Below are 21499 nucleotides of genomic sequence, written 5' to 3' on the forward strand. Positions count from 1 at the left end.
CCGCAGAGATGGGAACAGGGTTTCAACTGCCAAAGATGACTTTATCCCCCTGGCCAGTACAGCCAGGGCATGGAAACAACCAGAGCACCGCAAGGTACAGCCCAAGTCCAACTTTTCCCTTCCCAAGGAGGAGGAAGAGGAGGCAGCGAGGGCTGCTGGGCCCTGGCAGGTACTCAGTCTCCCCACCCTGGGTGGTGGAAGCAGGGGAAGAGCTCTGAGGTGCAGGGCAGGCTGGTGAGCTCCCCCTCTCCCCCAGCACCAGGACACAGCTCCGGGCTCACCACCATGGGGAGAAGCTGCCCAGGGAGGCAATGAGCACCCTCCACCCATGACACCTTTTTCCCTTCCCCCCTTCTCCCAACCCCCCCAGCTCACCCTTAGGACACAAATACATAAAAACCCTCCAGCCCCCGGGATGGCAGCAGGGGGCTCTGCCTGCCCCCTCAGCCCCCAGACAGCAGTGGGGGGCTCCTCCAGGCTTCCTGGGGGGTGTGAAGGCAGGGCAGTGTGAGGCCGGGTACCCTCTGGTCCGAGCTATCCCAGGAACAGTGAGGGGGATCTTCGGTGTGGACCTCCCTCCATGGGTGCCAGCCCAGTGGCAGCCTTGGTGTCCCCTTAAGGTGGACAACAGTCACATCGGCCCAGGGGTCTGAGAACCCCTGGCCCAGCCCCAGGAACACCCCTGGTGTGGCTCTGGAGGGGGGTGGAGGGCTGGTGGTCCAGAGGTGGAAACCCCGGGCTCCACGTCACATGATTTCACAGCAGGAGTTCTGCTTTCGGGCCTAAGAAGAGAATGAAAACCATCTGTAAAGCTCCTCAAGGGTTTGGGGGTCCCAGGGCAACCCACCTGAGGTCCCACACAGCCCCTCTCCTGCTGGAGGAGACAAGCATAGCACAAAGGCTGATGACCCAGAGGCTCCTTTCCTTTTGGCCAGAGCTGGTGCCAGGAACTGGGATGGGCATCACCCCCACCCATAGCAGGGTGCAGGACATCCCCAGTGAGAGGCTGGGGGGCTCTGCAGCTGGAACTGAGCTGCAGGTCTCCAGCCCCAAAGCCTGCAGTAACGGGTGATTCCTGGCGAGCACCCAGAGCTGTGCCCCAGGATTCATCATTGAATCATTGATCATTCATTGGTGACTCCCCAAGGATGATGCTCCACTCATCCCCAGCTCCCTCGAGGAGGGGGTGACCCTCCACACCTACCGTTTTGTAGAAGGCTTTGGATTGTGCCCCCAGCACCTCTGATTTGGAGACCAGGTCGTCCAGCTTCTCCCCACGCTCCAGCAGTGATTCCATAGTGTTGTGCTGCCAGAGAAAAGTGTGCTGAGCCCCAGCCCCACACCACTCTGTGGCGGGAGATGGAGGTGCCACCACCCCTCATCCCACCTTCCTACAGGGCCCCCAGCTTTGCAGCCCCAAGGGAGATGGGAACTTGACATGGGGCAGGAGCAGCAGAGTTCCCCAGGGTCACCAGGCAGAGAGGAGACCGGCATTTGGAGGAGTGGTCAGAGCCCTGGTGCTTGTGTCCAGCCAGCTAGGACAAGCCCAAGGAGAAAAAAGGGGAGAAGGGAAAAAGGGGAAGAGAAAACAAGCTCCCACACCAGGGAGGTGTCTGGGAAATGGCCTGGGACGACTCTACCATGCCCCATAACGTGCCCCCAGGGCCCCAGTGTGCAGGCAGGAGCATGTGGCCACAGCCCTGCAGCCTCACCAGGATGATTTTGGTCTCGTCCAGCTCCGCCTGCACTCGGGTCATTGGATCAGCATCCCGGGGGTTCTGGAGAGAAAGAGCATGGCGCTGGCAGCACCACAAGGACAGCAGGGTCCCCTGGGGTTCCCACACATGTGCCAGTGTTGCCCACCTCCCCTCCCATTTTCAGGGCTGCAGGAAACACAGGAACCCTCTGTCCGGGTGCCCTGCAGGCTCCCGGGGGTCTGTACCTGGTATTTGCTGAGGTATCCATCCAAGGCAGAGTAGCTGATGGTGGCAGGTGACCCTGAGGGCCAGTCCATCTTGCTGACCTGCCTGGAGAACTCATCCAGCACCTGCCAGGTGAGGAAGCAGCAGTTGCCACCCACGAGCCACAGCTGTGGGGCCACAGTGGCTGGAGGGGCTTTGTTCATCAAACTAGGAGAGCTGGAGATGTTTGGAAAGGACCTTACAGCTCATCCACACCCCCACCATGGGCAGGGACACCTTCCACTACACCAGGTTGCTCCAAGCCCTGTCCAAACTGGCCTTGAACACTTCCAAGCATGGGGCAGCCACAGCCTCTTTGGAAAACCTGTGCTAGTCCCTACCACTGTACAGGGAAGGACTTCTTCCCAATATCCCATCTAACCCCGCCCTTTGGCAGTGGGAAACCATTCTCCCTTGTCCTGTCCTTGAGCCCTTGTCCCAAATCCCTCTTCAGCTCTCCTGGAGCCCCTTTAGGTACAGGAAGGGGGTCTGGGGTCTCCCTGGAGCCTTCTCTTTTCCAGGCTGGACAACCCAGGTCTCCCAGTTTCTCTCCCTGGCAGTGGCAGGAAAACTGCCAGTGGAGAAGGACCTGGAGGTGCTGGTGGCAGTGGCTGGACATGAGCCAGGGATGCCTAGATGGCCCCTGGCTGTGACCAGTGTGGCCACAGGTCCAGGACAGTGGCCATCCTCTGTGCTGGCACTGCTGAGGCCCCGAGTGCTGTGTCCAGTTCTGGGCCCCTCATGGCAAGAGGGACACTGAGGGGCTGGAGTATGTCCAGAGACTGAAATGGAACTGGAGAAGAGGCTGGAGCCCCAGGAGCCACTGAGGGAGCTGGGAAAGGGGCTCAGCCTGGAGAAAAGGAGGCTCAAGGGGGGGATCTTCTTGCTCTGCACAATTCCCTGACAGGAGGGGACAGCCAGGGCAGGTCAGGCCCTGCTCCCAGGAAACAGGGACAGGAGGAGAGGGAACTACCTCAAGCTGTGCCATGGGAAGTTCAGGTTGGATATTGCAAAAATTCTGTCATGGAAAGGGTTGTCCAGCCTGACACATGCTGCCCAGGGCAGTGGTGGAATGCCCATCCCTGGAAGCATTAAAAAAATCATGTGAACTTGGGGACATGGTTTAGAGGCTGGCCATCTTGGGGGAATGGTTGCACTTGATGGTCTTGGAGGGCTTTTCCAACCAAAACAAATACTACAATTCCATGAGAGGTGTTCCTGCCCTTTGACCTACCTTGGTGACACTCCTCCTCCTCCACCCCTTTTGAATGAGCTGAGGGCAGAGACATGAACTAATAGTCTAGGCAAAAGAGGACCAGAGCAATGCCCAGGCCGAGGTGGCTGGCCCTGACTGTCCAAAAGCCCTGTGCGTGCCAGGGCAGTGAGACTGGAGAAGCCTTCTGGAACAGCTCCCAGCATGCAGGCTCACCTTGTCCAGCAAAGTGAAACAAACCCGCTGTGGGTATTCATTGTCTGCGATCACCACTCCGGCCAGCCCATCGTTCCGGACGTACACATGGCACAGGTACTCTGGGAAGGAAATTCCTGTGAGAGAGGCACCAAAGGTCCCGAGGCTTCCCCAGCACCCACCACCCTCCATCCATCCCCCACCGCTTCCCTCCTCCCCCAAACCACTCTGGACGGTGTCATCAGCACCTGCATTTTTCATTTCTTCATTGGGAAGGTAAGAAGGGCTTAAAATTCGGGGCTCAGCCCCAAACTGTTCTGTGGCAGTGGCTCACAGCCATGCCACGCAGTGTGGGATATGAAGCTGACATCCCACAGTAGCCAGAGGTAAATAAAAACCAGTGGGGGAAGAGCTTAGCCTGATTTTAACTAATTTTTATTATTAACAAGGCTGGGGTGTCATTAAAGAGGCCCCAGCAACCAATCCAGGCTGTGTCCCACATGTCCTGGGGCTTGGGAGGCATGTGAAGCAGGACAGGGAGGCTGGAATGAGGTGAAAATTTGGGATATGGAGCCTGGACTTGCATGGCACAGGCACTCTGCAGTGGAGTAGTGTGGGAAGTGTCAGGGGCTGCAACCCAACAGCTCCAGAGATGCCAAGGGAGCCAGGGAGAGTGCAGACACCCGAGGAGGTCCCTGCTCCCTGCAGAACCTCTACCACGCTGGGCCAGGCTCACACCCAGCTCAGCAGCACCCGCCATCAGCACTGCTCACCCGGGCTCTGGGTCTGGTGTGGCTTTTCCCAGGAGTGGGGCTGGGGGGTCTCACCTTGCTCCTTGACAGAGGCCCTGCTGCCCAGCGGCGAGCGCTCCGCGATCAGCTGGCTCGTGAACGTCATGAACTCCTGCACACTGCGGGGACACAGCGCGGGCTGGGGGCAGTGCTGGGCAAGCCAGCTGTCCCACAGCTCCTCGCTGCACTGGGGTAACAAACCCTTCCTCCCCAGTCTCCACATCTGGGCAGTGGAGCTGCAGCTGAGTGGGGGGTTTTCCTTGGGAAAGAGGCTGGACCCTGAACCTCTGAGGAGTGGCAGCCCCCAAAGAGACATCTCTAGCCACCACCCAGACCCAGGGGAGCACTCACAGCCCTCCACCTGCAGCAACAGACTTGTGTCCTTAGGCTGAATTTGCTTTTTGGGGATTTACCAGAAAGCAAAAATGCCACTGAACCTGGCTCTGCCTGACCAACACCTGGTGACCAGCTACATCATGGAATCATGGAATGATTTGGGTTTGAAGGGACCTTAAAGATCATCCCATTCCACCCCCTGCTGACACCTTCCACTAGAATCACAAAACACGTTGAGTTGGAAGGGAGAAGGGACCCATCAGGATCATTGAGTCCAACCCCTGGCTCTGCACAGAATACCCCAGCCATCCCACCCTGCCCCTGAGAGCACTGTCCAAACGCTTCCTGAACTTAGGCTTCATGCTGTGACCACTGCCCTACTGTGCCCAAACACCCTTTGGGGGAAAAACCTTTTCCTGACATCCAAGCTAACCTTTCCCTGACACAACTCCAGCCATTCTCTCGGGCCCTGTCACTGGTGACAGAGAGCAGACAGCAGCTGCTTCTCCGCTGCCTCTCAGAAGGATGTTGAAGAGCACAGTGAGGTCTTCCCTCTGCCTCCTCCAGCAGAATACACCAAATGTATTCAGACACTCCTCATATGGGCCCTCCAGACTCTTACCCATCTTTGTGGCCTCCTCTGGATGCTCTCCAATGGCTTAATGTCTTTTTTTATATCATCACCCAAATTATTTTATTTTATATGCCCAAAGCTGCCCTAGGACTTGAGGCGAGGTGCCCCTCAGAGCAGAGCAGGACAATCCTTCCCTGGCCAATGCCAGTTCAGGGATGCCCCTCCTGACTGCCAAGGCAACTGCTGATCCAAGTCCCAGAGCTTGAAGCAGCTCTGTAGGTAGAGTCTTCCCTCAACAGGTCACAGGGGCAGAACTCCCCCTGCCCACGCCAGGTATGCCCTTCCCATCCCAGGCACCCAGCCACCACTGTGAGTCAAAGTTAAAGAATATCCTTAAGCCAGACTTGCTCTAAGTTTGGAAACTATTCCTGATCCCAGGCTCAGGCCTGTCCAACAGGCTTCTCAGTGATCCCTCGTCACCCCATAGCAAAAGAAGAGGCCAAAAATAATGAGCAGGAGTAAAATAAACCTGTTTCCAAAACACCACATCCTGGGCATGCTGGGATTAGCCAGTGTGAGGCAACACGTTCCCCAATTCAGCTGGAAAATCCAGGAAGGGATATTTATCAGGGATCAGGTTACAGTCTGCCAAACACCAAGGAGTGGGACAGCTCCTGTTTGGGCGGTGACGTGGTGCCAAGGAAATGTCCCTGGACACAGACACTGGCATGGTAAAGACCATGGTTTTCTGACAGCCTCCCACCGCTGGAAGCAATTCCAGAGGGGAAATTGCCTCTCATAGTTTACATCCCTTAGAGGGTCTGCATTCCTCCCAGCCTGGACACCAGTTCCACAGAGACTCTGGACTATTGGGGTTCAGCACTGCAGAGAAAAGCCCAGCCCAAGGATTCCTGAATATCCCTGCTTCAGCAGAGAGGGAGCACAAACACCTTCCTCCGAGTCGAAGGATCTGCTGCCAGCCCCAGCCCCACACCATGATCCCAGGGCTCATGCATACAATGGGAAAAACATTTAAGATCACTGAGTCCAACCACGTGTCAGTTAGATCCCAGTATGTATCTTCTTCAAGGACAGCTCTTCCACTGAGAATACTGCTTTTATTTTCCAGTATTCCAGAAGGAACTGCCCACTCAATACTTCACTTTGCCTTCCTGAGCCTGCCAAATTCCTTGGTAGATGCTCAGCAGACATGAGGCACTGGCACAGCCCAGCCCTGCGCTCCTGCCCAGCAGGTTCCACAGCTCCCAGGAGCCACAGCCCTCATTATTCCAGATCCAATCCTTCAACCCAGCTCTATGGAAACTCCAAACTTCAGCTAAACACACCTTAAACATCACACCTGAGCTCTTGCAGGTTCTCTGAGCATCACCTGTGAATAAGCCTGGGACAAGCATCAAATCCTGGGAACAGCTGCGAGACCGACATGCACAGACCACCTTCCTCTCCAAACTTCACTGCTCTTCTTAAAATCCCAGACTTTTCTTTAAGCAGAGACACAGCCTGCTGTGGGGGAAGCCAGCAGAACCACATGGGGAATTTTCTCGGGATTTGGGAAAACAAGAGCTGCAGCTACAGTGTGTTTTGGGATTGCAGCTGACATCACATGCTGGCACTGCTCCACATCCCACTTGCACATTTGGCTAAGAAAGAGCTTTTTAAGACAGTCTTACTTCAGTCTTTCCCCTTTACCCCTGGAATTACAGAACCAAATATGCCCAAAGCTCCATAAAACCTTGGCATGGAAAATTTGAGTCCCAGAGGAATTTTAACTCCTTTACCATTTGAAACAGGCACTGGGAACAGCCTATTCCACAGCATGTTCCTGCTTTGTTTTACAGCTTCAGGAGATTCTCAAGAGCTGCCAAGAGCTCCCCAATCCCTGTGTGCCCAGAGTGGTGAGCAGAACACCAGGAGCCTGGACTGGCATCTGGGGCTCAATCAGCTCACAAAAAGCCATTGGAATAACCTGAGCAGGGGTTTGTGGGCTGGGAAGAGCTTCAAATTAATCCAAACAATCCATGGGCACCAGGATCCAGGCGAGTCCTGTGAGCCTGACACAGAGGGGCCTCCTCTCGCCCCACCCCAGAGGGAAGAGCTCATTCCAGTCCCAGGGCATTCCCTGTGCCCCAAGTTAATTGCTTGGCTGCACGGGAGAATTTGTAGAGTCAGACCTGACCTACTGCTGGGCCTGGGACTCCAGGAGTTTCACTCTATTCCTGAGGCTGATCCATCACTCCAGGGGCTGCAGCAGGTCACAGATTCCCGAGGAGTATGTTCTTTCTCACTGAAAAGCCTTTCACTGCTGCCATGGCAGCTCCAGTGGGGGAGAAAACCTCTCAAAAGTTTCAGCTTCCCCTCCCCAACGCCCTGCCTGAGCCACATGCCAGCCTACAGCACACAGGGGCAATCCCCCCTCAGGTTCCAGCTGCCTGCACCCACCTGGATCTCTGAAAGAAGTTGAAGGTGGACACATCGTAGGCAGCTTTGAGCAAATGCACTTTGGGGTCACCTTTGTAAAGGACACTTAGGCTATAGAGCCTCATCACGGTGGCTCCGTGGGCCTGGGGGAAAGGAAGGGTTGGGGCTGAGGCCATGCAAAGGCTAGGACACCCTCGGACCTCCCTATGCCACCCCCATGCCTGGGGATCCCCCTAAACCCTCCTTCTGTCCTTTAAACGCTACCCCAGTCAGCCAGAACCCCCCTGCACCCGGAGCCCCGCCTGGCTCCTCAGCCCAACCACCGCCCAGCCAGGCCTCCTCAGCCCAAGCCTAACCAAGCCCTGCCCTCGCCTGTCCCAGCTGCTCCAGTATACCCTAGCATCCACCCCAGTATAACCCAGTAAAACGCAGCCCCTCCACCCTGTGTAACGCGGCCACTCCTCAATACAACCCAGTACAACCCACTGCAACCCAGCCCTCGGTGCCCAGTAAGCCCAGCTGGCCCAGCCTCGCCTTCCCCTGTACAGCCCAGTTCCCCCAGTTCTCCGTACGGCCCAGAGACCCTCCGCACAGCCCCCGGCCTGCCCCGGTACCGACGCTGCGCTCGCAGCTCAACGCAGGAGGCGGCCGGCTGGGCGATGGGCGCGACCCGGAAGTGTAACTCGGCGGCCGGAAGTACCCCGGCCCCGGACGCTGCCACGGGACTCCACCTGCCCTGCGCACGCGCCAAGATGGCTCCGCCCCCAGCTTTCTGACCAATCACCGCGCTACTCAGCTCTGTCTGGTGTCAGCAGGGCGACCAATCAGCGCCCCACTGGCGTCGTGGGGCGGTGCTTGTTCCTCAGAGCGGCCAGCAGGGGGCGCTGTACTCGACAGGCGGGGCCGCGGGGCGGGGCTTGTTCGGCTCTCCCGCCGTGGGGCGGGATCTCTCTGTGGGGCGGGACCCCTCTGTGGAGCGGGACCCCTCTGTGGGGCGGGACCCCTCTGTGGAGCGGGACCCCTCTGTGGAGCGGGACCCCTCTGTGGGGCGGGACCCCTCTGTGGAGCGGGACCCCTCTGTGGAGCAGGACCCCTCTGTGGGGCGGGATCTCTCTGTGGAGGGGATCCCTCTGTGGGGCGGGACCCCTCTGTGGAGCGGGATCGCTCTGTGGAGGGAATCCCTTTGTGGAACGGGACCCCTCTGTGGAGGGGATCCCTCTGTGGGGCGGGATCCCTCTGTGGGGCGGGATCCCTTTGTGGAACGGGACCCCTCTGTGGAGGGGATCCCTCTGTGGAGGGGATCCCTCTGTGGGGCGAGACCCCTCTGTGGAGCGGGATCGCTCTGTGGAGGGAATCGCTTTGTGGAACGGGACCCTTCTGTGGAGGGGATCCCTCTGTGGGGCGGGATCCCTCTGTGGGGCGGGATCCCTTTGTGGAACGGGACCCCTCTGTGGAGGGGATCCCTCTGTGGAGGGGATCCCTCTGTGGGGCGGGATCCCTCTAGGGGCGGGCCTCTCCCTATGGTATGGTGACCCCTTTGAGAAGGGGCCCCACAGGGGGAACACCTCCTCCGGGTGCTGAGGAACGCCCTGGGGAGCGGGGACTCTTCCATGGGGGGTTCTGCCCTTGGGTGGGGGCGCACTGACGAAGGGTGGGTGAACCGCCCGATGGCTTTGGGCCCCTCAGGAGTGTAAAGACCCCTCTATGGTAGGCACCAGCAGACGGGAAGGGCTGCCAGAGCCGTGCTGTGGCACCCCGTACCCCCTGCACAGAGGGCAGGTGAGGTATCCCTGTATCCCCTAGGCTCTGCTCTGCCACCCACAAACCCTCTGCCCTCCCCAGAGCCCCCGCAGTCCTCCAGGGGGCTGCCACCCCCGGCACCCCTCCAGGCTTCCCGGGGACCCTCCTTAGCTCCGTGTCTGAGGAGATGCTGCTACAGACCAGCACCAGGAGGTTTTGGGGTCCACCCATGACCAAGGGTGCACCTCATCCCGTTTGGACATCCATAGTCCCCTATTTCCATAACACTGGGAGGATGACGTGGCTTCGGGGTGATGGGCGTTGCCACATCCCCGTCCTCAAATCCAGCACCCATCCCCGATCTGTTGCGGCGCCTGGTGTCAGTCCCAGCACCGCTGGATCCTTTCCCATCCTGAGGGCTCGGAACACTTCCTAGTCGCCCTCGCCCCTCCGCGGGTGTGTGTAGGCCGTGCTGTGTCCGCGGTCTCCATGGGAGCATGCCGGTTGCCAAGCCGGCCGGTAGAGTGCTTGCCACCACCATCGAGCCGTTGGTATGACAACGGGGACACGGGTGACCCGGGGCGTGGTGCTTCGCGTGACGGGGCCAGCGGCCCCTGCGGGGAGGGTCCTGGCCAAGCCTTGCCAACGCACCAGGGGGTCCCCCGGGCTGCCAGAGCCCACTGCGCTGGGCTAGGACCCCCGCTCCAACACCAGTCCGGGAATTTATTGACACATCAAGGAAGCAAGCAAGAGAGCGTGAAGGGAAGCCCTCTGGAGCAAAGGATGTGGGGCGACAGGGCTGATCCCACCAGGGCCCCGGGGCCCGCTTCCTGCCCCTCCGCTTGAGGCCTGGCGGTATCAGGACTCCCTCAGTGGGTGCTGTACTGGGGCATCAGATGAGATAACGCAGCGCAGCGAAAGTGGAGCATCCGCGTGTGGAGCAAGGGACGGAGCAGCCCAGTGCCTGCCGGACACCCTCCAGGACAGAGCAGGGGGCTCCCCCAGGCCAGGCACCACGGTGGGGACACAGGGGCTGAGGGGGGCACGGCTTGGCCCGCAGCCCACCCCACCCTGCCACCTGCCCCCATGCTGGATCACCGAGCCAGGATGGAGAGCAGCAGGAAGGAGAAGGTGAGGCTGCTGGCAGGGCAATGCTGGGGGGCTGGGGGGACCAGGGGATGCCCAGTGCATGTGGGGAAGAGTGTAGATCTTCACCGAGGTTCCAGCCTTCCCTGGAGTGAGCAGTCAGGTGCTCCCAGCATCTCCCAAGATTCCAGCAGAGGTAGCCCAGAGGATGGCTGTGGGGAGGACAGCAGCTCCAGGGCAGCCTGGGGGCAGCCCAGCATGCCCCAGCGAGGTCCCCATCCCCGAGGTCACCCCCAGCACAGCACAGGCCCTACCACCACTGAGGGGTCATAATGGAGCTGGGAGTATTTGTGGGACATTCTGCTGGTCTGGGATACTCCCACCATCCCAACATTGCCCCGGACACCTTTCAGCCATGCAGCTGCACCCCCAGGATGAGATAGGGCCTGTCACCTCCTTTATCTGGCTATCATCGTTGTCCCTGAGGCACCCAGCAGGATGTCAAGCCCACCAGTCAACAAACAGTTGATGGTGGGAAGCATCCTCTCCCAGATGGATTGAGCTCATGGAATCGTGGGTGAGGACAGTGGAGACATTCCCTGCTGCCAGCAGGGACACCAAGGGGACACCAAGGGGACCCTGAGGGGACTCAGCACATACTGGACCAGCAGAGATGGGTGTCACTGGCCAATGCTGCCAGCAGCCACATGGTCTCCAGCTCCATCCCTTTTGTGGGAGGCATTGGAACAGACCATTTCCATGGGAAGCTGAGAGCCAGATAACGTCATGTGGGAAGACCCAAATCCTGCCAGGGAAGGGCCAAACCCATTGTTTTGAAGGTGAGTGAAGAGATGAGTAGGGACATGGGGTGCTGAGATGGAAAAAACATTGGAGAAATAAAATTTGGACTCTCGGGTGCCAGCCCTGGGATGGGGGCCCTCTGGCTGTGGCAGATCTGGTGTTCCCATGCCAAGCAGTGCTGTGGGATGGATTAGCACTGAATACCTTCAGCCAACAATCCAGGAGAAATGATCATATCCAGCTCCATGCTTTTCCTGGCAGGATTTTTCTGATCATTCTGGGCCAAATGCCTTCTGGATCAGGGCAAGCCTCACCACAATGCTGCCATGGTTGTCTGGCCCCATTCTGGGGGGGTCCATGATGTGGGGATGATGTGCTAGGATGGAGGGCAGCTGGACTGAGCCACGGCAAGGGGTGCCCTCAGTGTTGGGATGCTCCAAACCACACCCCAAATGCTTTCCCGAGCCCACTTCCCCAAAACCTGTCAGGAAACAGGAGAAGCCTTGAGGCAAACATCTGTGCCGGCCAGAGCATTGGAGCCTACCTGGAGCGTGGTGACTAATGAGCCCTAATGCTGCCGACTGCAGCTGGCAGAGGAGTGCCGGCTCCAGCTCCATCTGACAGCCGGGGCACCTGGCCCCAGCCCTGCGAGCTAATGGAGGCTGCACCAAGCTCGGGGTTGCTACGGAAAGGATAAACACACATCCTGCTTGCCAGGTGCTTCCCTGGAGTGGGCCCTGTGGCTCTCCCTGGCAGCGAGACAAGGCAGCAATCCCCAAGAATATTCCTGCCTGCCTGCCCTCTGCCCCATATTAGCCCCACACTTGATGGGTGAAAAATGGTGCCCACAATTCCCAGTGGGATACAGGGAGAGGGATGCTCCCAGGGGATCAAGGAAGACACACCAGCATCTTCGTCATAGAAGAATCCTATATCCTTGGTAGGAGATGCTGTGCTCCTCAATGGCATAGCCAGAAGCACTCCTTGCTGGGAATGACCCTGGGATTCATTAGGATGGGATGTCCCAGGTCACTGCTGGAATGGTGCCAGCTTCTACACAGCCATCCAAAAAATTCAGCTGGGTAGCAGGGATGGCAGAACCCCAGTGCCAACCCCAGTCCCCAGGGACCCCAGGGCTGACTGTGGTGTCCTGCAGGCAGCAGCAGAAAGGGATTTGGTGCCTTAGGACAGTCCTATGGATTCTCTGGTGCCTCTGTTCAGTGGGAGAATAGCAGAGTGATGGGATAAGTCATTTCAGGCTGTCCATGTGCTGATGGGGAAAACCAGGGCTGAGGGAAGGGAAACTTGGCTATTTCTTGCAATTCAGGCATATTGCATCCCATATCGCTGGTCCCTGGCTGATGGTGTGTTGTGTGCAGGTGGAGCAGATCCTGTCAGAGTTCCGTCTGAAGGAAGAGGACCTGAAGAAGGTGATGTATCGGATGCAGAAGGAGATGGACCGAGGCCTCAAGCTGGAGACACATGAGGAGGCCTCTGTGAAAATGCTGCCCACCTATGTTCGCTCCACCCCCGAGGGCTCTGGTATGATGTCACTCCCAGTCCATTGTGTGTCACCCCTTTCTCAGACCCCACCAAGCTCCATGAGGAAGGCTGAGCCTACCAAGAGCCCATCACCTTCTCCCCCCCTCCCTGACTTTGCAGAGGTGGGAGATTTCCTGTCACTGGACCTGGGCGGCACCAATTTCCGTGTGATGCTGGTGAAAGTGGGCGAGGGGGAGGAGGGGCAGTGGAAGGTGAAGACAAAGCACCAGATGTATTCCATCCCGGAGGATGCCATGACTGGGACGGCTGAGATGGTCAGTGGAGCACACAGGGTATTCCATCCCATCCCAGTCCCTTCCATTGTGTGTGTTTCAGTTGGGACACTGGATGGGACACTCCTGCCTGTCCAGCCAGCAGAAGCTGGGGAGTGGCCAGGCCTGGGGAACCCATGGAGGAAAGCATCTTTCCAAGGGCAGTAGGAGGGTGGGAACATCCCTTGGGAAAGGCTGAACCTCCTGTCTTCCAGCTCTTTGACTACATCTCCGAGTGCATTTCCGATTTCCTGGACAAGCACCAAATGAAGCACAAAAAGCTGCCCCTGGGCTTCACCTTCTCCTTCCCTGTGCGGCACGAGGACATTGACAAGGTGAGGGGGTGGCCAGGCAGCATGAGGGCTTAGGGGTCCCCAAGTCTCACCTACAGCCACAGCCCCATTTCTGTCTGACCCCCTTTCCAGGGCATCCTCCTGAACTGGACCAAGGGCTTCAAAGCCTCCGGCGCAGAAGGGAACAATGTGGTGGGGCTGCTGAGAGATGCCATCAAACGGCGAGGGGTGAGAGGATCAGACAGCTGTGCTGGCTCTGCCGTGATGCGAAGGCCCCAGCACCACGGCTGTCCCTGTGATGGGCTCACTGAAGCCTGGCTGTGCCTGCAAGAGGGTCACTAGAGCCTGGTGTGTCCCCAGGAAGGGGCCACTGGATCCTAGTTGTCCCCATGATAGGGCTGCTGGAGCCAAGTGTGTCTCTGGGCAGGGATGTTCCATGTATGTGCTCACATGTGTGCATGACACATGCCCAGGTCCTCACCCCTGGGGACTGTCCACCCCAAACCCACCTGTTGTGGGACAGCCTGACCTCCCATGAGCCCACAGTGGTCTCTGTCCCCAGGACTTCGAGATGGATGTGGTGGCGATGGTGAATGACACAGTGGCCACGATGATCTCCTGCTACTACGAAGATCACCGGTGTGAGGTTGGGATGATTGTGGGTAAGATGCCCCTTCTACAGGGACATATGGCTGGGGACAAGGAACTGTCCCGTGGCCCTGCTCCCCTGCTGCTTCCCCTGTACTTTGGGGGAGATACACCAAGGACAGAGGGGTAGCAGTGGCACTCTGCTGAGGTGTCCAGTGTTTGGGACACCGGAAGGCATTGCCTGGCCCCAGCATGGTGGTTGGGGCCAGGCTCTTGGTGGCTCTGGCACCTCATCATAGGGATAGGGACCCATACAAGGCAGCTGGAGCCAGGTGGTGGGGATGAGTTTGAACCCTGCTGGCTCCATCCCCCAATCCCCACAGAGAGCAGCCCCCCACCTCCCCCAGTCCCTCACCATCTTTAGTGCCATCAGACATGTGCCAACGTGCCATCTGGCCTCTGTGTCCCCTTACCTGGGTAAACACATGCTAGGATGTTTATCAGCTTCTTGGGGCTGGGCTGGCCTCAGCACAGTGTCCAGAGCCCCCAGGACCCTGCTGTGGGGACAAGTGGCCAGCTAGGGCTGTGGGGACACTGTAGGGGTGGGGAGCAGGAGGGATGTCCATCCCCATCACTGCAGGACAAGGATGTGCAGCTCCAAGCATAGCCTGCAGCCATGATCTCAGTCACTGAATCCTGGTACTCATGAAGGATGCACTGGCTCTTCAGTCAGTTCTTTTACTCTGAAACGAGGCCTTGCATGGAATCATGGAATTGTTTGAGCTGGAAAAGTCTCTAATGTCATCAAGTCCAACCATTCCCCTAGCACTGTCAAGACCACCACTAACACATGTCCCCAGGTACCACATCCACATGGCTGTTGAACCCCCCAGGGATGAGATCACCACTGCCCTAGGCAGTCTATGCCAGGGCTGAACAACCCTTTCTATGAAGGAATTTTCCCATTATGCAACAGAAACTTCCCCTGGTGCAACTTGAGACTGTTTCCTTTATGTCCTTGGAGCAACCTGGTCTACTCAAAGGTGTCTCTGCCCAGAGAAGGGTGGTGGAATGAGATGAATTTTAAGGTCCTTTCAAACTCAAACCATTCCATGATTCCATTATTTGATGATTCTATTGCACCCCAGTGCTGGGTGGAGTAGGGATACAGATTTGGGACATATGTAGTAAGTTTCTAACCATCCTTGGTTCCAGCTTTTATGAAATCACAGAACGCTTTGGGTTGGAAGGGACCTTAAGGATTATCCAGCTCCATACCATGGGCAGGAACAGCTCCACTGGACCAGGATGTCCAGCCTGGCTTGTAACACTTCCAGGGATGGAGCAGCCATAGCTTCTCTGGGAAACCTGTGTTAGTCCCTACCACCCTCACAGGAAAGGATTTCTTCCCAGTATCCAATCTAAATCTCCCCTCTTTTAGTCTAAAACCTTTCCCCCATGTCCTGGAGCCACCTTTGAAGCAGTTGTATACCATGGTGCCAGACACCAGGTTGAGGAATGTCCCTCAGGCTCCATGTGGGTCCCAACCCCTGCCCTGGCACATCTGGACCCCCTCCAGTTCTTCCCCATTGCTCCACAATACGATCCCAGTTTTATCCCAATTGGGATGGGAGGGCTGTGGCAGGGGGGTGTCATTGCTGCCCCCCCCGCCGCCCAGACCCATCCCCAGTTCCCGGCAGGGACGGGCTGTAACGCCTGCTACATGGAGGAGATGCACAACGTGGAGCTGGTGGAGGGCGACGAGGGGCGGATGTGCGTGAACACGGAGTGGGGGGCCTTTGGTGCCTCTGGGGAGCTGGACGAGTTCCTTCTGGAGTACGACCGCGTGGTGGACGAGACCTCACTTAACCCCGGTCAGCAACTGTAAGGAATAGGAGAGATCCAGTTCCTCTGGGCATACCTCCCATCCCCTGCGCCACACTGGGCTCAGAGCCCTAGCATGGGCATCCCTCACCCTGGCCATGCCTATGTGCGGGAATACATCCAGCAAGAAGGGGGGAAGGAAGGAGGGGGTGCTGTGGGATGTGGCCCCTCAAATCTCAGCTCTGATGCCGCCCCCTCGCCTATGTCCCCTCCTCCCCCCAGATACGAGAAGATCATTGGGGGGAAGTACATGGGGGAGATCGTGCGGCTGGTGCTGCTGAAGCTGGTGGATGAAAACCTGCTCTTCAATGGGGAAGCCTCTGAGAAACTCAAGACTCGTGGGACCTTTGAGACCCGCTTCATGTCCCAGATTGAGAGGTACAAGGCTGCGAGGTGGCATCCCCAAACTGGCCTGCCAGGCTGCATGTCACTGGGAGGTCTGTGCTCTCACTCAACACTGGTCCAGGTATACCGAGGAGTCGGTGCTCTTGCTCTGCACTGGGCTGTCCCACATATGGATCCCCCTCTTCCATCATCCCATACCAGTCTGCTTTGACTGCCTCATAAAGGGTCCTTTATCCTGTTACCCCACACTAGCCTACTCTGACTGCCCATCTTGGAGTCCTGGCATCCTGCCACCCAAACCAGAGTGTCCTATGTCATGGGCCCATCATGATGAGACATGATCCCATCATTCTGTACCTGCCTGTTCTGTCCCATATTGGGGTCCCCATGTCCCATCACCCTCACATTAGGGGCGCCCACTTTCAGGTACCTCTGTCCCATCACCCCACAACAGCCCTCTACAGCAGCCCCATGTTGGAGTCCCCCATCCCATCGCCCCACATCAACCTTCTCTGACTGACCCAGTTGGGGTTCCCCATCCTGTGATGCCATACAACTCTCCCACATGAGGATCCATGAGGATCCCCAATCCTATCACTCCCTCATTCCTCTCCAGCTGCCTTACCCAGGGTCCCCACCCTTCAGCGTTTAGTAATCCCCTTTTCTCCCCTCATCCCAGCGATTCTGATGACCGCAAGCAGATCTACAACATCTTGTCAGCCTTTGAGCTGTTGCCGTCTCGGACAGACTGTGAGATCGTGCGCCGGGTGTGTGAGAGTGTGTCCACACGGGCTGCCCAGATGTGTTCAGCCGGGCTGGCCGGCGTCATCAACCGCATGCGGGAGAGCCGCAGCCAGGACACCCTCAAGATCACTGTTGGTGTTGATGGCTCCGTCTACAAGCTCCATCCCAGGTGGGGATCCCCAGACCCCAATGATATCCCTATCCTCTCCCTTCATCCCTCAAGCCTTGACCCCATTTGTGACCCCGTGTTCCCACTCCCCAGCTTCAAGGACCACTTCCACGCCACAGTGCGGCAGCTGACGCCTGGCTGTGACATCACCTTCATCCAGTCAGAGGAAGGCAGCGGGCGCGGGGCCGCCCTCATCTCAGCCGTGGCCTGCAAGATGGCCTGCATGATGGGGCAGTGAGCTGGACTCAGAGGGGGGATGGCAGGGGCCGGTGGTCCTGCTTGGAGTGCTGTGGGAGCAGACATGGATGCGGGAAGGAGGCGGCTCCAGCCCCCCAATAAACGGGGTGTGTGTGGACTTCTCTGGGGCTGCTTTGGCCAGTGCTCCTCGTGCCTCTCTCCCCATGCTGGTAGAGAGACCCCCATGGGCCTGCCCCACACTTATGGGCAGCCTGTGCTCTCATCCCCCCCTCCCCCATCCTCACACAGCGGCAGCAAGGGGTGCTGCAGTGCACCTCAGCCCCTTTGCTGCGGGAAAGCCTCCCCAAGGGGGTTGGACTAGAGACAAGGAGCTCTTTGGGGGTACTTTGGGAGGGATGTCAGTATAGAGGAACTCCCCACCAGTGATCCCTGGGGTGCAGAGACTGACCAGAGTGCACCAGAAATGGGCCAGATTGATGGGGGCATACTGGAGGGAATCCCCTCTAGCCATGTCCCCACCCACATTCCCTGAAAGGTCTGGGGCACCCCAGAGATTTGAGTTCACCAGAGGATCTGGAACAGAGTATTGGGCTCCCTCTGGGCGTCGTGGGCACCCCAGGGTGTTTGAGTTCCTCTAAGGATCTGGCAATACCAGAGCATATTGTTGTTTCCCAAAGGCTCTGGAAGCAACCCAGGGTTTTAGGCCACTCTGAGGGTCTGGAGTACCCCAGGGTGAAGGGGTCCTCCTGGGACAACACAGGGTGTTGGGAGCCCTTTGAGGGTTTGGGGCATTCCAGGGTCTGCAGCCCATTCAGGGTGTTTGGGTCAGCCCTGAGGGTGTAGGGCTACCCCATGGTATGGGCTGTCCTGGTGGTCCGGGGTTATATCTGTGATATTTGGGGACACTGCAGGGGTCTGGGATCACCCTGGGACATGGGGACACCAGGATGTAGGGACACCTCAGGGTGTTGGGGTAACTCTTGAGCATCCGCGACCACCTGGGGGGACTGGATCACCAGAGGATGTGGGGCCAACCTAGGGGGCTGAGACTACTGAGGGGTCTTGGTGTCCTCACAAAGTGCAGGGTCACTCCGTGACTACGGGCTGCACATTGAGGGGCTGGGGACACAGGGAGCATCTATGTCACCCCAAGGGACAAAGCTACCCCCATGGTGCTGCCCCTGAAGCCCCTGGGTCCATGGCTGGTGCTGGGATCCCCACAGCTCATTGCAGGAGGGGAAGGAGATCCCTATGCTCTAGCTGGCTGCAGCCCTCAGTCAGCAAGATTCCCTGTGTTCTGATTGGTTTGCACCAGAAAGACATCCTTGAGCTCTCACTGCTGGCAGCCCTCAGAGACCTGCAGTCTCTCTGTTCTGATTGGCCAGGAGCAAACAGAAGAGATTCCCTGCACTCCAATTGTCTGGAATTAAAGGAAAAAAAAGGGACATGGGATTCCCTGTGCTCTGATTGGCTGGGACTGAAGAAGGGACTCCCTGAGCTCAGCTGGGACAGTGCCAATGCCATGCATTGGGGACAGTGAGGATGATCCCAAGCCTGTGGCAGTGCCAGAGACAAGTGGGTGACAAGTGACAGTGCCAAGTGCAGGGACAGATGCAGTGCCAGACACAGGGACATGCACAATGAGGGGACAGTGACAGCCAGGACCATCCAGGTGTGTGGAGGGAACCACTCACACATGGGACACATCCCCACACTACCGCTGGCACCTTTGGTGTCCCCTTGGCCCTGCTGGGGGCAGGCCAGGGCCAGACTGTCCCTGCTAGTGCCTGGTGCCATAAGCCCTTGTCATCATGTTCCCCCAGGACAGACAAGACCCATAGAGCCAGAGAAGGGACTTTATTGTGGGGGAGGGGGATGGCTGGGCTGTGGGGGCATCAGGAGCTGGAGGGGTGTTGGGGTTTGTGGGGCATTCGGGGCTGTACCTGTGGAGAAAGGAAAGAGCAGGGGGTGAGTTGGGGTCCATCAGAAGCAGCTTCTTTAGCTTTCCTCCTGCACCACAATGCACTTTGGGGTGACCTGGCTCACCCCCACCCTACAGGGATGCAGTAGGGAAGGTTCAGAAACCCCAAGCACATTCCCACCCCTCCAGCAGGTATGGGGTGCAGGATGTAGGGTGAAAAGTGTGGAATGCAGAGGGGAGAATGGGATCAGGATATGGGGTGCAGGACATAAGGTTCAGGATCAGGATGCAAGATGCAGGAACAGGATGTAGAGTGCAGGATGCAGGGTTCAGGACACAGTGCAGGACTGGGACATGGGGTGCAGGACATTTGGTGCAGGACCAGGATATGGGTGCAGGATGTGGGTTCAGGATCAGGTTGTAGGGTGCAGGACACAGTGCAGGACAGGTGGTGAGGGACTGTGATGCAGGGTGCAGGACATGGTGCAGGATGTGGGATGTAGGACTGGGATGTGGGATGCAGGACAGAGTATGGGACATGGGGTATGGGATCAGGATGCAGGACATGGGGTGCAGGACACAAGATGCAGGATCAGCCCATGGGATGCAGGATCAGGATACAGGTAGGCTCTGACCATGCTCAGGACCGGCAGATGCCCACGGCAGTGCAGATGTCCTGGGGCGTGTCCCCGTTCTGCAGCTCCTCGGTGATCTGATCCCGGTACTTTTTTACCAGCCGCTGGCACTGCTTGCCCATCATCCGGCCCAGCACCCGGCAGCCCTTCTGCAGTGCTGCTGCCACCGCCGCCTGCCAGAGCCACCACAGGTCAGGCGCCCAGAGGGAGAGGGCCCCCAGCCCAGCCCCCCAGACCCTCATCACCGCTCACCTCGTCAGGGTTGTCACCTGCCAGTTCCTGTATCTTCTTCATGATCTTGGTGCACAGCCTGCACTTAATCCTCCTGCCCTGCGCCACACCGTCCCCATCAGCCATGTTGTCCCCATCAGCCATGTTGTCCCCATCAGCCGTGTCATCCCCATCAGCCGTGTCATCCTCTTCAGCCACATTCCCCTGTGGGGACACAAAGACCCTCAGGGCTGCCTGGACCCCTGGGTGGCCCTGGCAGTACTTGAGGGTGGGGCACTCACCAGGGCCAGGCTGTCCCAGAGGTCCTGGCACTGCTGCTCCCAGCCACAGCGTGTGGCCATTTCCACGTTCCAGCACCAGGACGTTGGGTCACCCTGGCAGAGAGGGGGGGCCATGGCCTGCGTTGCTGCATGGGTACAGAACGATGAGTGTGGCTGCAGGTGCCCACCACTGAGGTCTCCAGGAGCCCTGGAGGTGCCCAGACACCTTAACCACCAGCCCCAGGTATTCAGCCCCATCCCCACCATCCCTTCTGCCTGTACTCACGTCTTTCTCTTCCCACCATTCCTAGGTCTCCATGCAGATCCTGTCCCCAAACGTCCCCAGGTGCTGGTCCCAACATAGGCACCACGCCCATCACCCCTGGGTCCTCTGGCAGGCCCCATCCCTGCCATCCCCAGGTGCTTGTTCCTATAAGATCCCATCCCTGCAACTCCAAGGCCCCCCTCCTGCCTGTCCCGTTGTCCTGCTTCCCACATCCCTGAGTGCCTGTCCCCACACAGACCCCATCCCCACACCACACAGGTCCCCACACAGACCCCAGGCCCCCAAGCTCAATCATCCCCATTGTCCCCGTGTGTCTCCCCTCCCCTCCACCACGGGGCGATCATCCCCCCGGGAAGCAGGAGGGTCCCCATTACCTCCCACCACCAGCAGCAGCAGGAGGAAGATGGAAGCCATGGTGAGCCCACTGAGCCGGTGACAGCCGGTGACTGACAGTGGGTGACTGCCTGCGTCCTGACACCTTTTATAGTGCGGCCACAGGCTGTGGGGGTGGGGGACCAAAACCCCAAAACTCTTTAAAATAGAACACTGCTGCTCCCCACAGCCCTTCCTACCTCACACCTCCACCCCTGCAGGAAGGGGATACGGGGGGCATCGTGGGGCACATGGGGGAGCTCAGCAGCCCCCAACCTCCCCAGCCTCTCGTCCCCTAAGGGAAGCTGTCCTTACGTCCCCCAAAGTGTGAGGCGGGGATAGAGTGGCCAGACCCCCGAGGGCTCCGGAGGGTCTGTTATGAGATCGGGGAGGTCTGTCCTGGGGTCTTCTTGGACCCCTCCGGGCTCTGGGGAGTCCAAGGGCGTGGGCTTAAGTGTCCCCCCGGGGTCAGTCCTGGTGTCCTCTCTGGGGTCGGTCATGGTGCCCTCTTCACGCCATGGTTCCGTGGGACCCCGGCGTCGATCCCGTTGTCTCGCTGTCGCGGTCGGTCGCGGTCCCTCCATGTCCCCCCACGCGGGACTCTCACACCTCCCCTGGCCCAC

At 58.5% G+C, this 21499-nt stretch overlaps 3 protein-coding genes across 6 annotated transcripts; 1 reads left to right on the forward strand and 2 right to left on the reverse strand.

Annotated features, from left to right (window-relative positions):
- Positions 1-20: 20 nt before the first annotated feature.
- Positions 21-8266, reverse strand: YKT6 (YKT6 v-SNARE homolog). Of its 3 annotated transcripts, none has more exons than XM_063420671.1 (8): positions 8128-8266; positions 7531-7652; positions 4197-4279; positions 3391-3491; positions 1943-2047; positions 1713-1778; positions 1205-1306; positions 21-782 (listed from the first exon to the last, which is right to left on the reverse strand). In XM_063420671.1, the coding sequence occupies exons 2-8, from the start codon at positions 7632-7634 to the stop codon at positions 747-749; spliced, it is 597 nt and encodes a 198-aa protein (XP_063276741.1). In that variant the 5' UTR covers positions 7635-7652; positions 8128-8266; the 3' UTR covers positions 21-746. The 3 variants fall into 3 exon arrangements, with proteins under 3 accessions (XP_063276741.1, XP_063276739.1, XP_063276740.1); XM_063420669.1 differs by having other exon boundaries at positions 1713-1799; XM_063420670.1 differs by having other exon boundaries at positions 1713-1799; positions 8124-8266.
- A 1456-nt stretch (positions 8267-9722) lies between these two features.
- Positions 9723-17510, forward strand: GCK (glucokinase). The gene is made up of 10 exons (XM_063420641.1): positions 9723-10380; positions 12516-12678; positions 12799-12953; positions 13166-13285; positions 13376-13471; positions 13806-13905; positions 15532-15715; positions 15938-16093; positions 16740-16973; positions 17067-17510. The coding sequence occupies exons 1-10, from the start codon at positions 10336-10338 to the stop codon at positions 17209-17211; spliced, it is 1398 nt and encodes a 465-aa protein (XP_063276711.1). The 5' UTR covers positions 9723-10335; the 3' UTR covers positions 17212-17510.
- Positions 17511-19011: 1501 nt separating this feature from the next.
- LOC134562969 (antimicrobial peptide NK-lysin-like) lies at positions 19012-21491 on the reverse strand. Of its 2 annotated transcripts, XM_063420674.1 has the most exons (5): positions 20879-21491; positions 20240-20364; positions 19980-20162; positions 19728-19900; positions 19012-19114 (listed from the first exon to the last, which is right to left on the reverse strand). In XM_063420674.1, the coding sequence occupies exons 1-4, from the start codon at positions 20916-20918 to the stop codon at positions 19733-19735; spliced, it is 516 nt and encodes a 171-aa protein (XP_063276744.1). In that variant the 5' UTR covers positions 20919-21491; the 3' UTR covers positions 19012-19114; positions 19728-19732. The 2 variants fall into 2 exon arrangements, with proteins under 2 accessions (XP_063276744.1, XP_063276743.1); XM_063420673.1 differs by lacking the exon at positions 20879-21491 and having other exon boundaries at positions 20240-20755.
- Positions 21492-21499: the final 8 nt, after the last annotated feature.

This window comes from Prinia subflava, chromosome 32 (assembly GCF_021018805.1).
Source record: "Prinia subflava isolate CZ2003 ecotype Zambia chromosome 32, Cam_Psub_1.2, whole genome shotgun sequence".
Lineage (NCBI taxonomy): Eukaryota > Metazoa > Chordata > Aves > Passeriformes > Cisticolidae > Prinia > Prinia subflava.